Consider the following 15,915-nt stretch of genomic DNA (forward strand, 5'->3'; position numbering starts at 1 on the left):
TAGATCGTACTAAAAATTAAATGCGTGTATGGATGTGTGTTTATATCCGCCAGAAATTGCATTTTAGCTAAGTCAGTTGGCGTAAACCGCTTGTGATATGAGAGGTTGTTTGTATGTGCTAAAATTAGTGGGTAAGTGTTGACATCCGCGCGACAGGTCGGATGTTTACACGCTGTTGTGATGGGTAATGCGGTCAGGAGGTAGCAGCGCTGGAGGACCTCTGGCGGAGAGTGGCCAAGTGCAGTTTATAAATAAATAAAAAGAGATTGTTGGGTTAGATCTGGTTGGGAATTTTTTGACGTAATGTAGGGCCATTGTGCTCAAAATTGATTGGATAGACTAGATGGCTGTCATTCAAATTATTGGGTTTTGGCCTATGTAAAGTTACGTATTTTGCCATAGGCGGCTATAGTTAACAAAAACTCACGAATGAGACCTTAATAGAAATGAAAAATATTCACCAAAAATCAACGATTAGTGCTAAGGTCCCAATTTTTGAACAATGTTTGCCCAGGATTTAATGTCTGATTTTTCAGCGAACGTTGCATTGCGTAACCACGCCCGTTGCCATGGCAACGGACGAGGCCATTTCTGTGGGGGTTGATGCACACCGTCCTTTCATCTTACTCCGTTTTACAAAGATTTACAGTCAAATAACGTTTTGAAAAGCTGACATAGTCAATGATACATACACTAAAGATATTTCCCTGACTACCAGTGTTGCGAAAGACGTCTATGAAGCAAGGACTGACAAGCGCAAGCTTGCAAATTTTATGGAAATCGTGTAAACCCAAATTCACGGACAGCACATGTAAATCTTAGAAGCGTCGATTACGGATATTAGATCTTCATATGAAATTGTGGCTAGAGTTAAGGAACCACAGAACAGGAAAAGATTCAAATATTATATATATGTGCACTTTGCTTTCAGGAAAAGCGTCAAATGCAAGTCAATCCCACGCGCTACGAATTGTTTAAACAACCTTGCCAGCAGCCTGACTGTCCACCCACCTAATATCGCAAGCCTGACAAGTAGGGTTATCTGATTACACCCCAAAGTATACCCATTATGTGGCTTGATTAACCTGGCCGAAATTTGTGCCATTGTTACCCCCCCCCCATACACACGCACGGATGCACGCATTGAGTCTGAGGCGCACTCACCCCCCCCCCGCACTTTTGGGCGGTGGATCCTTACCCTGCCCCCCCCCCAACTACGGAAAAACACCTGACACGTTACAGCTGAGGTGAATTTGTATCCCCCAGACTTCCAGACTGCAAAATCATAAAAGATTTCGTGGATTTCTACTTAGGGGAGAATGGATATATTATGCCAAAGCATTACTGTAACTTTCATTGGAAAAGTTTCTGCTTTGCTCTGTGCTAAGAACGCTGTCTGGAATTCCCCTTCCTTTTCTGAGTGATAGTTTACGGTCAATTTGGCCTCTTTTGCCTTCATTCTTCTCAACTAGTAGAAAAGGGTACTCTTGACTGAAGTTGCCTCGCATTTTTGTAAGCCAGGATCTTGTGTCACCTCTATAAACCACTCCCCATTCCCGCCTAGGCTGACTTTTAGAGTGCGCTAGATGCACTATCAGCAGCATGTCGCTTATTTCTTCTTACCTCGGGGTCAAATTTTAGCAAGTTTATATGTTTGGCTTTACTGTTGTTTGTGTCATGTCGATGTCTTTGCTTTTATGGGCTTGTCCTGATGCGACATGCACCTGAATGTCGCTACTGATGCTATGCCTCATTTGCCAGCATACACGAAATGATCAGCATCGTCCAGATCTATCTCTTGCTGTCTACCAAGGTTTACATGTAAACAATCTCATACAGAACACATTAATCTACCCAACGGTACGAAAAAAAAACATTAATTACCGTTTCCGACACGTCATAAGGGTAATTAAAGACGTATGTTGTACTTTTTCTCCAAACTGCCAGGTGGCGCTGCTCATATCAAAATTTTGACGCAACTTCATTGACCCGTTGCTTGGTAACGGAGTGACGTGAGACAAAATCTTTTTAAAAGATTGTTAGGGGATGTTTATTCTTTCATTTAAGACACAATCTTAATAATCAATGGTTATTAAGGTCTCATTCCGGTATTCTTCCGCGTGGGTACTCTAAAGTAGATCGTACTAAAAATTAAATGCGTGTATGGATGTGTGTTTATATCCGCCAGAAATTGCATTTTAGCTAAGTCAGTTGGCGTAAACCGCTTGTGATATGAGAGGTTGTTTGTATGTGCTAAAATTAGTGGGTAAGTGTTGACATCCGCGCGACAGGTCGGATGTTTACACGCTGTTGTGATGGGTAATGCGGTCAGGAGGTAGCAGCGCTGGAGGACCTCTGGCGGAGAGTGGCCAAGTGCAGTTTATAAATAAATAAAAAGAGATTGTTGGGTTAGATCTGGTTGGGAATTTTTTGACGTAATGTAGGGCCATTGTGCTCAAAATTGATTGGATAGACTAGATGGCTGTCATTCAAATTATTGGGTTTTGGCCTATGTAAAGTTACGTATTTTGCCATAGGCGGCTATAGTTAACAAAAACTCACGAATGAGACCTTATAGAGGTGGTCGCTTAGGCAAGTTTGACTGTAACTAAGAAGATAACATTTGCATGTTTACCTTCACATGGTCCAAGCTAACAAACTACTGCACTGTTTATTCTTACTCAAACACATCTATATGGTGACCAGCCCCTCCAAGTCTGTCCTACGATTGCTACATAATGTAACACCACGGGTCTCTGCTACAGCACCAGTTACCATGGTGACAGTCTTCTGCTTCAGGTCATTGACCTTATTATTTTTGGGAAGAAGAACAAGAAGGAGAAGCAGAGTAAAACAATATGTTTCATAAAGGTAATAATGATGTGAAAGAAAATCCCCTGACCACTTTGATGAATCCTGTCTGTAGTTCAGCGAGCTGGTTCTTGAGTTCCTTGTTCTGTGCCATGGCTCGACTGATGGTGGCCTTGTCGTTCTGCATGTCCTCCAGCAGCTGGTCACGGTCGATGTCCGCCTCCCCCAGCCGCGCCAACGCACTCTCCAGCTCCAGGATCCTGTCCTCCTTCTCAGCTACTAATCTGGAATGGCAAAAACATTCATAGTTAGTGACCTGGTAACAAAAGTTAGACCACACTGATTTAGTTTTATGGATGACATCTGCACACGGATTGATTTTCAGCTGTTCTAAAAAAAACACCTCCGAGGAGGCTGAAGCCTGGGTGCCATCCTCCATAGTCCAGGGTAGCTAGTGACAATAGGAAGCCGGCGGTAACTACGGAAGACGGCACCCAGGATACCGAAGATCCATGGAACTTAAGAACTTAGTACATGTTGTAAATGTCGCAAAAGGCCAGCATATGCTGGCTTGTCGTGAAAGTCGCTATGTTGTACTACTGCAAATTCACAATACAATTTTTGTATTAATTCCTGTGGTTTAGCAGCACTAGTTTGGGGGTCTTCAGAGGATGTCATCCATAAAATTAAGTCAGTGTGGCCTTAGATGACATAATGGCCTAGTAATAGATTCTGGGCTCACTGGCTTAACATAAATAATTGCAAGAAACAAAATATATTTAAGGCATCCCATGCAAGTTCAGGGTGGTAAAACTGGATTTTCAAAGTCAGATTCTCAGGTCATTAAAGCTTTCAGATCTGTCACATTAAAGCCACTTTCAAGAAATTCTGAAAGTCATGAAGAGCCACCTACAAACTGTAAGGCAAACTGCAAGTAGAAAGATGGTTCTTACCTACTTAACTGTGCATTGTCGTTGACCTGCAAAAAGAAGATAACTGTTAGCTCATGTTTTAAACTCTTAAGAACTTAGGAATGCTTGAGATATACAAGTGGCTAAGCTACTAAATGTAAGTATGCTATAAAATGTAGTTGAATTTGAAACCTTCTAAAATGTCAACAAAAATTTATAGGCTTCAACACAAACATTCAAGAGCAAAGGCCGGTAATGGCGCAGGTGTAGAAGCCACACTTTTAGCCCATATAGCACTGCTGGCAAATGTAGGTATAAAAGTGTTATTTTACTGGAATGTGTTTGGATTTTGGAGCTGGATGATACAGGTAAGGGTTTTTCCTTTTTGATTGTGTTGAAAAATCAGACTTTCACCCATTTTTGTGGTGTCCGTAGGCTGTAGAAATGTTGTGGTTTGGTGTGGTTTGGATGTGTTAAAGAGGGGTCAGAGGTCATTTTCTTTGTTTTGATTTGAGTATGGACGTGTTGCACCGTATAGAAAGTGGAAATTTTGCTCTAGATTGACACTTTAGAGGTCAGACACCCCAGCCAATGTGAGTTTTTCATGGACTAAAACTTAAGTGACTTTTGACACCCTCTTTCTTACATGTTTACCATGCATTTCAATAGGAAGCCCCATTACTGGTCATTGGCCTCAAGTTTGTAGCACCATGCATTCAGCCATGTGGCTCATACGCTCCCCCTACCTGTTCATGATAGCGCTGCAGGATTTGGTCCCTCTCCTGTACCAACTCTTCTGTCTCCATACTGGTGATGACTGGCTCCTCCTCCGGTGTTTCTCCGCTGTCATTGGTCCCGCTATTGTTTTTCCTTTCCCCGTCTGTTTCATCAACTACAAACAGGAACAAGAGTTCGTAGGACACAAACCTCCGTGAAGTAATCATGGTGTTTAAGGCATCCAATGTGATTTCAGAGAATATTTGGAAATATTCTGAATAAGGCTACCTTAAAGTTTGTGATATTGACACACACTGCTTTACATTAGCACATTTGAGTTAGCATTTCATACTTTGGGCTTTTAAAACTACTGAAACAAGCCCCAAGATGAGTTCTTTATTTTCTGGTCAGGTTCTTTATTTTCTGGTCAGGTTCTTTATTTTCTCAGCCAAGGGCCCTTTCAGTAACACTTTTCCGTCAGAATTTTGGTAATTTTTGCTCCATAAGGGTCAATGTACATTGAGACAGTGTGGTTTCAACTCAGTATGTAGATAAATGACTAGAATATTGGCTTTGAAAAATCGGGTTTCTAATCCCTAAAAACTTCACTGTATGCCTTCAACGTGTGCACATGAGGAAAAAAATGCTTACACATTTTTTTTACTTGCACAACATATAGAATTCCAGCCAGTTTCCAGTACCATCAAGTTCACCCTATTTCCAGTATCTGACCTTTTGACCTGTCAATCTGCCTGTCAATGTTCCCCCCACCCATGTGCTATCAACCCACTGACCAGGCAAGCATTCACACAAACCCACAGACATCCCACCCCAAACAATACTTCCATTACAGGGATGTTGTACTGACCTGCAGCGCCCTCTAGCTGTGCTATTCTGAACTCCAGCTCCTGATGTCTGGATGACAATCTGTCTCTTTCTTCTGTTACTGATGACAACTATTATGGACAAAAAGTTCTGTAAGTCTTCAAATGACACTAATTAGACAGTTGCAGTACTCTTTCAACCCACCAGATGGCATTCATGAGAAGAGTGGCGTAGCTGGAATTTACCATTAAGCATTGTTGGCCCTCCTATATGTAAATTTACTGTTTAGCATATCCAGAATCCCCACATGCACACCCTATGATATGATTGAAGCCCTCCTAAGTTTACCGTTAAGCATAGCTAGGATCCCCCCATGCACACCCTCTGCTATGATTGAGACAGGTGATAAAAAGCACCTGGTAGGCCAGCTGGTGCAGCTGCTGCTGCAGGTGGCTGCTGTGCTCCTGATACTGCTGCGTGAGTTGTTCTCTCTCAGCTGACAGCTGCTGGAATGCCTGTGTGTACTGCAGCAAGACAAGACAAACAAGTTTGCACCTGAAAGCTACATTATTATAACATTAGGCCACACTGATTTACTTTTATGGATGACATCTGCGGACATGTTGATTTTTGCCTGTTCTCCAAAAAAAAATCACCTCCTTTGAGGCTCTGGCCTGGGTGCCATCCTCCGTAGTCCATGGTAGCTAGTGACAATATGGAGCCTGTGGTAACTACAGAGGATGGCACCCAGGCTGCCAAAGCTCCACGGAACTCAAGAACTCAGTACATACGTACAGTGCCAACTCATAAATTCCGCAAAAAGCCGGCATGTGCCGGCTTGTCATAAACGTTATCCACATTCCTGTGGTTTAGCATCATCTTCTTTGGCTGGAATTTTTAATTCGCCCGCTAGCACTAGTTTGGGTGTCTTTGAAGGATGTCATCCACAAAATTAAGTCAGTGTGGCCTTAGGGCGATACAAAAAGTCATTTCCACCTAATTGAAGTGTGGAAAGTTGTGCGAAATGCTATTCCTGGGTGGCACAACATTGGGGCATTGTTGGTGGAATCGAACCCAGGACCCATGGGTTCCGGGTCGAATGCCCTACCATAATGCCACACAATGCCACTCATGTATGTGGTAAAGACAACCTACCTGTAGCACTTTCCTCTCCAGGTCAGCCTTCTCCTCCTGTATCCTGTCCACGTGCTGCTGTACCTCCTGGCTGTCCGTGTGGCTGGACAGCTGCTGTACACGCAGTTCTGTCATACTGAGCTGTCCCCGCAGGGATCTAACCTCCTGTTCCATAGTGGAGCACTCTTGTGCCTGGAGGGCATGGAAACGATTTTGTTTTAGTAAAGTTTTTAATGACTGTACTATTTTAATGAAAACTGTCATTAGTGACCTTACTGGTTTGTAATTTTAGTGTTCAAATATCTGTACTTGTAAGGGACAGTACAATTCAGTTCCCCTCATAAAGGGTTCTGCAATACTGTAACTTTTAGAAGTTCAATAAAAACTAGAATGATTGGAGAACCAGGATGAAAAAAGCAAATTCGAAATTATAATGTTGTTACTGTAACATCAGTTTTTTTTGCTGCATTAGGCCACACCAATTTAATTTCTTGGTTAATGGATTCGCCCGCGTCATTTTTTTCTGATTTGCAAAAAAAAAAAAAATTCAGAATCAACTGCAAAATGCTCATGATTTGCCCTGAACAGTTGAAAACAGTCCATTTCCTCCTAGTTGTTACAGTTATTCCATCTTTCAATGCAATGGTATCATTAAAAGTTCAAAATTCATTGTTTAAATTTTGAACCAGTCTGGTGTGTTGACTTCATGGCTCCTATCGTACAATTTTGGGCCATAATAGGATGCCTAGGTCTGCTTTTATTTATTTATTTTTTTTCGCCCGCCCGCTCCATTATTTTTCTAGAAAAATCCGTTAACCAAGAAATCAAATTGGTGTGGCCTTAGGTCACATTAATTTTAATTCATAATTGGTAACTTACTGCCCACTTACTGATTTGCAAAAAAAAAGTTTCAGGTTCTGAATCAACTCCAAAATGCTCATATTTTGACCCAGAAGCTCCTTGTCTTCCTATCTGTTACAGTTTTTCCATCTATCAATGTAGTGGTTTGATTAAAAGCTCCATATCCTGAAGTAGTTAGAGATTATGTAGTACACACGTTGCTAGATTTTCACTTTGCCTACCTTTGCTTGTAATCTTTCTGTAAGCTCAGAATTTTGCTGTGACATTTCATCTTTGGCACGACTGGAAGAAACAGACAGAAAAAGTTCATCAGAATATACAGCAAACTACGTGTACATTTAGAAACATTTGCAAAGCATAATTTATAAATACCTTCACACAGTCTAGCTCAACAAACTACAGTACATGTACTGCTCTGTCTATTCTTACTCAAACACATTCATACATATGGTGACCAGCCCCTCCAACTCTGTCTTGCTACATAATGTATCCAAACACCAGTTACCATGGTGACAGACAACTGGTCAATGTCATTGACCTTATTTCTTTGTTAGAAGAAACTGAGCAAAACAACATGGTTTCCTTCTGCAAACTTTAAAGGTAAACATAATTACCACTGTTCACAATGTTCAATAATTAGAATTTTTCCAAAGCTTTTCATACAATATATAATTCTATGTAACACAAAATTGGCTTACTTTAATTTATACACTTCCATTTTCAAGTCGTCTTTCTCCTTTTCAAGTAGCTTGTTAGCCTGCAAGATAAAAATAGATAGTACATCTAAACTATTACAACATCCTTCATGATATTGATATCCATACACACGAAAAACTAGTGAAACAATATTCTAAAGTTGAACAAACACTTCAATATCTTTTAATATGTAGTGTCATGGATTTGCTGTAAGAGCTTACTGTGCCTGTGAATAAAGAGCACTGAAAACATGTTGATATTTCCAGTACCTTTTCATATTGTCTACTGTAGTTTGCTGTACTTGTTGCTTCTCTCTCCAAGTCAGCAAGTCTCTGTCGGGAAGCCTGCAACCTGCTCTTGTAATCTTCTGCTTCATCTGGGAACAGAAAATAGCCCACGTTTAGCTACATGTAAACTCAGGACTAGAGCTGTGTACCTCAACAAATTTTAGATGCAGGTACAAGTAAATGGATTAAGGTACATTAGTACATGTACTAGTCCAGACCTATTCCTGTACCTGAACAATTAAAGAAATTAATAATGTATGTTGTTCTTAATTGATAAGAACAGAAACATTAATAACTTGACAGATAATGGTACCTTTTTGTTTATGGAGAATTTTTAGGACAAAACATGGGCAAAACTAAGATGTTATAGTTTTCATCCCTACATTAGTGGCCTCATGCAACAAAAACTGACCAAAGTGACATCTAGAGGGAGCATTACTAATATGTAACAGATCTTTCAGGGTAGTTAACATTGTCAGTGTAACACAAACACACTGTCTCTGGGACCCATGGGGGACCAGGTATTTAATAATATTCTTATTCTATGATGTACAAATATAATATTTTTCTGTTGAAAGAGTGAGACTTACTGGATTTTTGTCTAGCAGCATTATGTGTGTGAGACAGCTGGGTTTGTAGTTCTGACTTCTCTGCTACCAGGATGCCTATAGTCTGGATGTGGACCTAAATAAATAATAATATAAACTCACTGATATACATGAGAAAGGTCACACATGTAAGGCAAAATAATGTATAATATTTACCTCCATACAATATAGCCTAACAAACTTATTGTTGTTTGTTCTTACTCAAGGACATTCATGTATATTATGGTGTGCTTACCAGCCCCTCCAACTTCACATAATGTAACCCAACACCACAAGGTGTCTGCTACAACACCAGTTACCATGGTGACAGACATCTGGTCCAGGTCATTGACCTTATCAACATTGTCTTTAGAGAAGACGAAATTAGGACAAAAACAATTTGTTTTCCTTCTGTGAAGGTAAACATAAACATGGCTTAGAAATGCTCACATGCAGTTTGTACTATATTGTCAATATTTTCCGCATAAAAATATTATGATCATGCAATTTTGCTTGTTGATAATACCAGTATATTATGTTTGCACTATATATTACGTATGTCACATATTCAAGGTGTAGCTCTCCTTAAACATGGACCTCCGGCTTTACATCCTATCCAAGAGGACGTTCCTAACTGAAGCTAGGTACATCTACTCATTTACACCCGAGTCAAGCGAGGAAATAGGTGTAAAGTGCCTTTCCCCAGGACACAACAGTGTGGCCTGCCAGGGATTTGAACCCAGAACCTTCAGATTCTGAGTCCACAACCCTAACCACACGCCTGTTGTCCATACCTGAAGTTGTTCTCTTAGTGACACCACCTCCTTCTGACTCTGTTCCCGACAGTTGGACTGAACCTGTTCTAACTCCTGCTGCAGCCGGGTATTCTGACTTTTCTGAAGAACAAGACAAATAAAAACAAAACAAACTGTTAACACTAACAATTCTGATCACTTGATACCATGAGAATGCTACCTCATTTCCATAATTTATGAGAAAATGTCCTAATACCATAGTGCTGAATGGTAAGGATTGTACACTTGTGACACATCAGGGATCAAAATTTATTTTGGGGAATAGGTGCACTGGTGCACCCATTACCTAAAAAATTGGGTGCACAAAATTTTTTTGGGTGCACCATATAAAATCTTACTGCTCCTCTTTGCAGGTTGAATCTGAAATGGAGCTAACATCAAAATATTAAACAAGTACTGCAGCAATGATTTTATTATTTTTCTGACACTTAGATGCCAAGCATATCCTGTATACTATTATACATTTAATATGTACAAAAATGCCTACAAAAATATTTGGGTGCACCAGTGCACCCGCAGAATAAAATTGGGTGCACAGCTTCAAATTTGGGTGCACTAAGGTGCACATGCACCTAGTATTTCCAGCCGTGTGACACATACATGAAAGTTAGGTAAAAGTCAACTTCATCAGTCATAAATCAAGCAAATCAGAATCTTATTTGCATAATATATGAGAAAGTGCTAGCATTGCTGAAGATCATTTGTCGAAGGTATGACATCGTGGAACTCTAGTAGTATGTTTCTTTCACACTTACAGATCACAATCATCCCATGGTCTTATGCTACATGCCTACAAACAATATATAGATTTCAATTTAACTTATCCTATTGATTCTATTCTATTTATACTATTTATTCTGGCTATTTCCTGAATTAAAATAATTAAATTTACCAGTTCTTGCAGCTGTATTGTCAACTGTTGGTTGGTCTGTCTGGTCGTCTCTATGTTTGCAGCTAACTCCAGATTTCTAGTCTGGAAAAACATTCAAACATTAGTGTAAAGAAATAAATAAGACTGTTCAAGGTATCCAATGCAATTTCAGGGCTGCAGAACGAAAAAAAAAATATTCTGGAAGAAGAAATCTGTGTGATATTAACATTTACTACAATTTGGTACCACATTTTCCTAAATATTTCAGACTTGAAACATTTGAAATAGCCAAGAAACAAGATATGTGAGGCATGTCTTTACCTTTTGGATACTGCCGATAAGTACATGTACATTTGTAGCTAGAACCAGCCTAAGATACAAGACAAGGAGCTGTTTTCTGTAACCGACATTACATTTTTGCCTCACAGATATCAGTTTCGGTTGATTCAACTTATAATTACTTCATTAAAGATTGACCAGAAAATTGACTTGGAAAATCCAGTTTTGCCATCCTCAAATTGCATTGGATTCCTTGAGTTTCAAACAGGTTATACCATGTGAAAACACAAGTACAGAAGCGCCCCCTACCTGCAGTTCAGTAACACCACCAGGGTTGGAGAACGTCTCAATTTCAGCATCCTCCCCATTTGTTAGACTCTGGGGGAAATAGAAAAATTACAATTCTAGCTGTATTTTGCCCAACATCCAGTGTAAGGATTTTTTTTACCACATGACAAAATATTGGGCTGGGGTGTGAGTGTATTTTCATAAATGGGGCGTTATAAATTGTCCATTTGATTTCAGTGTTTAATGATAATTTACATGTAAATTCACAACTTCAGTTTCCTAATACAATGTATTGTGACCAATTTACATGTTTTACAGTAGTTTCTAATGGATATCAAAATAGACAACCTAGTAAAACATTTACAACGGGCACAAACATAAAAAGTTGCTTTAGGTTACAGTGTAATCCAATACCATATCTGATGGGTAAATAAATAGATAAACTATTTGTGCTAAAATACAGAATGCAGAAAAAAAATGCATTGTAAGGCACTTCTCTTAAAAGCAGGAAAGCCACAACAGCTTACAAATGCACATAAAATTAAAGGAGAATAATTAAAAGAAAACAACAAGATTACATTATGTAAGTTTGAAAGAAGCAGTCTTGTTAGAAAAGCTAACTCAGAACTCAGTCCCCCTACATGTTAGGTGTCACAGAGCACTTTGTGTACTACTGACTCAGAAGCAAGAAAGAGCCACACACAAACACACACGCAAAAAGTGGTTGATTATTATTATATAGTGAGCTGGTTAGTACTGAAGTTTGAAACTACAGCCCCTATGGATACTGTACTAGACTAGTAGTGTTGGTTAACTTTTTGCCTTGCAAAGAATAATCTCCAAGCAGAACTTTTGGTGGGGGTAAGACAGTATCAAATTGGCAAGTCTGTAACCATTTCCCCACCCACTTGGAAAGAAGTCTTCTGGCATTAAAATTGTACCAGTAAGCCCCTGTCACAAATTCAGAACCTTTTCCAAACACCAACTAACCAAGGTTGCCTGAAGTTTGGGAGCAGTCTGACCAGATTTAGGCCACGCCTTCTTTTCTATATGAATTGAATTTGACATGTGTGACAGGGACTTTAGACAGCAGAGTGATGGTCTATTCATGTATGTAGACCTTTGACAATATACCCAGTTTTATTTCCCTTAAATCATTCTGGATATTGTTTTTGTACAAGACAGTACCGTATACTTGCTCGGAGTCCCTCTGCAAATTTTATATGGTATATAATCATCTCAGATACTCAAAGCACGGTCTCTGTTAGAACTTTTCTAATTATGCTGAATTTAATAAGTAAACAAGTAGCAGCCTCGTGCTAATATAATTCAATTGAAATTGGAGCCCACCACCCGAAATGTCAAACCAAGTGCAATTAAGAATCAAAGCACAATCATATCAAAATCAAATTACCCGTTCGGACCCCACCATTCTGACCAACTCAGGGGGGTATGTCAGTCTTTGAACCTACATGTACAGAAAGTATATTAGCACTATTAGGGAAGGCAGGACGAGCAGAGAGAGATAGGAAACATAGGGGGCATATGTTACATTAGCTGGATGATACCTTTAGTTTTCCCATAGCTTATTAAGGATGGCTTAGTTTCACATGTATGCTTAGACTTAGAGAGAAATGGCAATGCAGTGATACTAGCAGGTCCTTTGAATAGCTTCTTCTTTAAGTCATTTGCAAGTTCTTTTGATTCAAGCATATGACATAATAATTCTCTTAAGCCCCTGTCACACATTCAGAACCTTCCCCCAAACACCAACTGGCCAAGACTGACCTAAGTTTGGGAACAATCTGACGCCTGCATGTACCTTTCTGCTCAAATATTGAATTTGAGTTAAATTTGAGTCAAATTTCACTGCCAACTATGCCCCGACTTATCCCTGAACACCAGCCAACCGTAGCTGAACCTCCCTTCAACAACTGAATTTGTTTGAACTTTTTGAAACATTTGGCTGTTGCAGCCGAACAGGAGCCAACAACCTGTCCAAACACCAGCTAACCACAGCTGACCTTGCTCCAGACCAACTCCTAACCATGGTCAGGGCTAAAAATACTGGGTGCATGTGCACCTTAGTGCACTCAAAATTGGAGCTGTGCACTCTATCTTTTTCTGTGGGTGCACAAGTGCACCCAAATATTTTTGTAGGTATTTTTATACATATCAAATGTATGATAATGCAGGATACTAGTATTCCTGGAATCTAAGTGTCAGAAAAATAATAGAATCTTTGTTGTAGTACTTGATTTAGATTTTGAAGCTTGCTCCCATTTCAGATTCAAGCTCAGAAGGGGACATGTATGTTTTTTTTTTTATGGTGCACCCCCAATTTTTTTTTTGTGCACCGAATTTATTAGGTTGGGTGCACCGGTACACCTATATTCCCAAAAATGAGCCCTGATGGTTGTGGGAAGTTCAGTAGTGTTCAGGAGGCCATATGCGGCTATGTGTGACAGGGGCTTTAAAGACAAGAACTTTACTTGTTGTAAATGATCCCTTATTTCCTGCACTGTATTCTGAAAGTTACACATTTTTCCAAACAGTAAGATCACACACAATTTGTGCTACAGGTTTGTCATATTCTTTAGAGAAAAGTGGTGTAAATAAAAATACAAAACTTCAATATCATAGTACAGTAAGAGATCTATGACCCCTCTGGCCAAAAGAAGAATTTTATTACACTCCAACTGAGTAAGGCAATAAGATTTTTTGATTAAGTAAAATTTATATGTATTTCACAAAATTTGTATATTTCCTTAGACTCTTGGAGGCAACCAGTGTTATATTACCACAATTGAATGTACAAGCCAACTGAGTCAGTTGAGGTATTTTTTTCTTAATAGTAATTCTGTTTCTTTGGATTTATTTTCTTTGAAGTTGTCAGGAAAGGACATCATAATTATAAAACTGGAACATTTAACATAATTCTAAAATGGGCATCTTTGATAATTTATTATAAATGCTAGGATATTGGCTGATAATAAAAAAAGTGCTATAGTATAGATATAACGACATTACGGCAGTGTTGTAACTATGTGTACCTCTGATACCAGCCCGTTCAGCTGCATGGAGATCTGACGAAGGCTCTCTGTGGAAGACGTCGGTCTGTGGGGCAAAACAGTTGTTAAAGTTTAATGATGACTTTCATGGAATCATTCGTAGTTTTGGGAAAATGACATCGGAATTTGACCTGTTTCGACTTTATGATTTATGAAGATTTACCACGTGAGCATTGGACTCAGAACCGAGAGGTCCCGGGTTCGATACTCACCGTGGCCCGTCGTTGTGCCCTTGGGAAAGGCACTTTATATGACTTCCCCACTTATATGGTGGAGTGACGCCCACTGAGACTCTTAGGCTTATCTGTCTGTCTGGGTGCCAAAAACACCTTATGGATTTGGTGCGCCGATGTGACAACATTGGCCACTGAGAGCCGTTAATTTTCTTTTTTTTTTTTAAATCGACATAACAGGTGACTATCGATTTTCAAGATGTCAAACCTGAGACCATACTGTAAGGTGTGAACCACTCTCACCAGGAAGGACCCCTACTCTTTTCGACAAGTGTGGTGAGATCTTTGACATGCTCAAGGTATGGGACCTCCGGCTTTACGTCCTATCTGAAAGGACGTCCCTAATATAACCAAAGCTAGGTACTCATTTACACCTGAGTCAAGTGAGGAAATAGATGTAAAGTGCCTTTTCCAAGGACACAACACTGTGGCCAGCCAGGGATTCAAACCCAGAACCTTGAGATTCTGAGTCAACAACCCTGATCACAAGACCACCTTGCCACCCTAATTAATTTGTCTGTCCCAAATATGAACTTTCATGAAAATTCATCTGTGTTGGTAGTTACATGTTTCAAGTTAAAACTTTTCATACAACACAAAGGTACAGATGCAAGTATTAGGTAATGTAAAATAAGTTTAACTTACTGAAAATTTTGAAATGTGACAACAGTTTTATTTTCATGAATTTGTTGGTGTCCTCTTAATGCAAAATTATGACACCAAAAACATATGTTTTGTATTTCTACTTAAGTATTACAGAATTGTTTCAACTGTGAACTTCGAAACACCAAAAATGTCTCGAAACACCGAAAATATATCTCGAAACACCGATAATACCTCCTTCGATCTCCCTTACATTGCACAATAAACCCATTGTGACAGTAAATGCATTAACGGTAGCACGAAATGCTTGCATGGAAACCTAACTCACCTGTGTGGACTGCTCTGATTGGTTGGTGTGCTGCTGCTAGTGTTGTTTGTATTGGTGACCTCTATCACACTACTGGTTCTCACCACCCTTTGATACTTGTTGTTATTTTCTACTCCTTCCTGTACATCAAGTAAACAAATAAACATGTTACACATTTTCACAACAAAGTCGTCCATGAATTTTTGGATTATGTTTAAAGGCATCTAATGTAATTTTAGGCCACACCAATTTAATTTGTTGGTTCTCGGATGTTTTCAGAAAAAATATGAAGCGACAGGGCGAAAAAAAATAAAAATAAAAACAGGTCTAGGCATCCTATTATAGCCTTAAATGCTACGGAATGAGCCATGAAGTCAACACAAAAGGCTGGGTTGAAATTTAAACATTGAATTTTAAACTTTTAACCAAACCACTGCAATGACAGATGGGAAAACTGTAACAAGTAGAAAGAAAAGGACTTTCCTCAACTGTTGGGGGCAAAACATGAGCATTTTTCAGTTGATTCAGGACCAGAATCAATTTTTTTTTTTGCAAATCAGAAAAAAACAAAGAGGCGAATCCGAGAACCAACAAATTAAATTGGTGTGGCCTTATGGTG

At 39.4% G+C, this 15,915-nt stretch overlaps 1 protein-coding gene across 1 annotated transcript in view; it reads right to left on the reverse strand.

Annotated features, from left to right (window-relative positions):
* LOC109463430 (golgin subfamily A member 2-like) overlaps positions 1 to 15,915 on the reverse strand; it is a 31,274-nt gene that overhangs the window by 11,238 nt on the left and 4,121 nt on the right. Inside the window, exons 5-20 of the mRNA XM_019760247.1 lie at positions 15,318 to 15,436; positions 14,136 to 14,199; positions 12,497 to 12,550; positions 11,104 to 11,172; positions 10,537 to 10,617; positions 9,624 to 9,725; positions 8,833 to 8,926; positions 8,225 to 8,331; positions 7,958 to 8,016; positions 7,481 to 7,541; positions 6,420 to 6,590; positions 5,681 to 5,788; positions 5,308 to 5,395; positions 4,469 to 4,614; positions 3,765 to 3,790; positions 2,903 to 3,095 (exon numbers count right to left, since the gene is read on the reverse strand). Coding sequence (XP_019615806.1) covers positions 2,903 to 3,095; positions 3,765 to 3,790; positions 4,469 to 4,614; positions 5,308 to 5,395; positions 5,681 to 5,788; positions 6,420 to 6,590; positions 7,481 to 7,541; positions 7,958 to 8,016; positions 8,225 to 8,331; positions 8,833 to 8,926; positions 9,624 to 9,725; positions 10,537 to 10,617; positions 11,104 to 11,172; positions 12,497 to 12,550; positions 14,136 to 14,199; positions 15,318 to 15,436 — 1,542 coding nt within the window. The remainder of the gene's footprint in view (positions 1 to 2,902; positions 3,096 to 3,764; positions 3,791 to 4,468; positions 4,615 to 5,307; positions 5,396 to 5,680; positions 5,789 to 6,419; positions 6,591 to 7,480; positions 7,542 to 7,957; positions 8,017 to 8,224; positions 8,332 to 8,832; positions 8,927 to 9,623; positions 9,726 to 10,536; positions 10,618 to 11,103; positions 11,173 to 12,496; positions 12,551 to 14,135; positions 14,200 to 15,317; positions 15,437 to 15,915) is intronic.

Source organism: Branchiostoma belcheri, unplaced genomic scaffold, assembly GCF_001625305.1.
Source record: "Branchiostoma belcheri isolate BF01 breed outbred unplaced genomic scaffold, Haploidv18h27 scaffold126, whole genome shotgun sequence".
Lineage (NCBI taxonomy): Eukaryota > Metazoa > Chordata > Leptocardii > Amphioxiformes > Branchiostomatidae > Branchiostoma > Branchiostoma belcheri.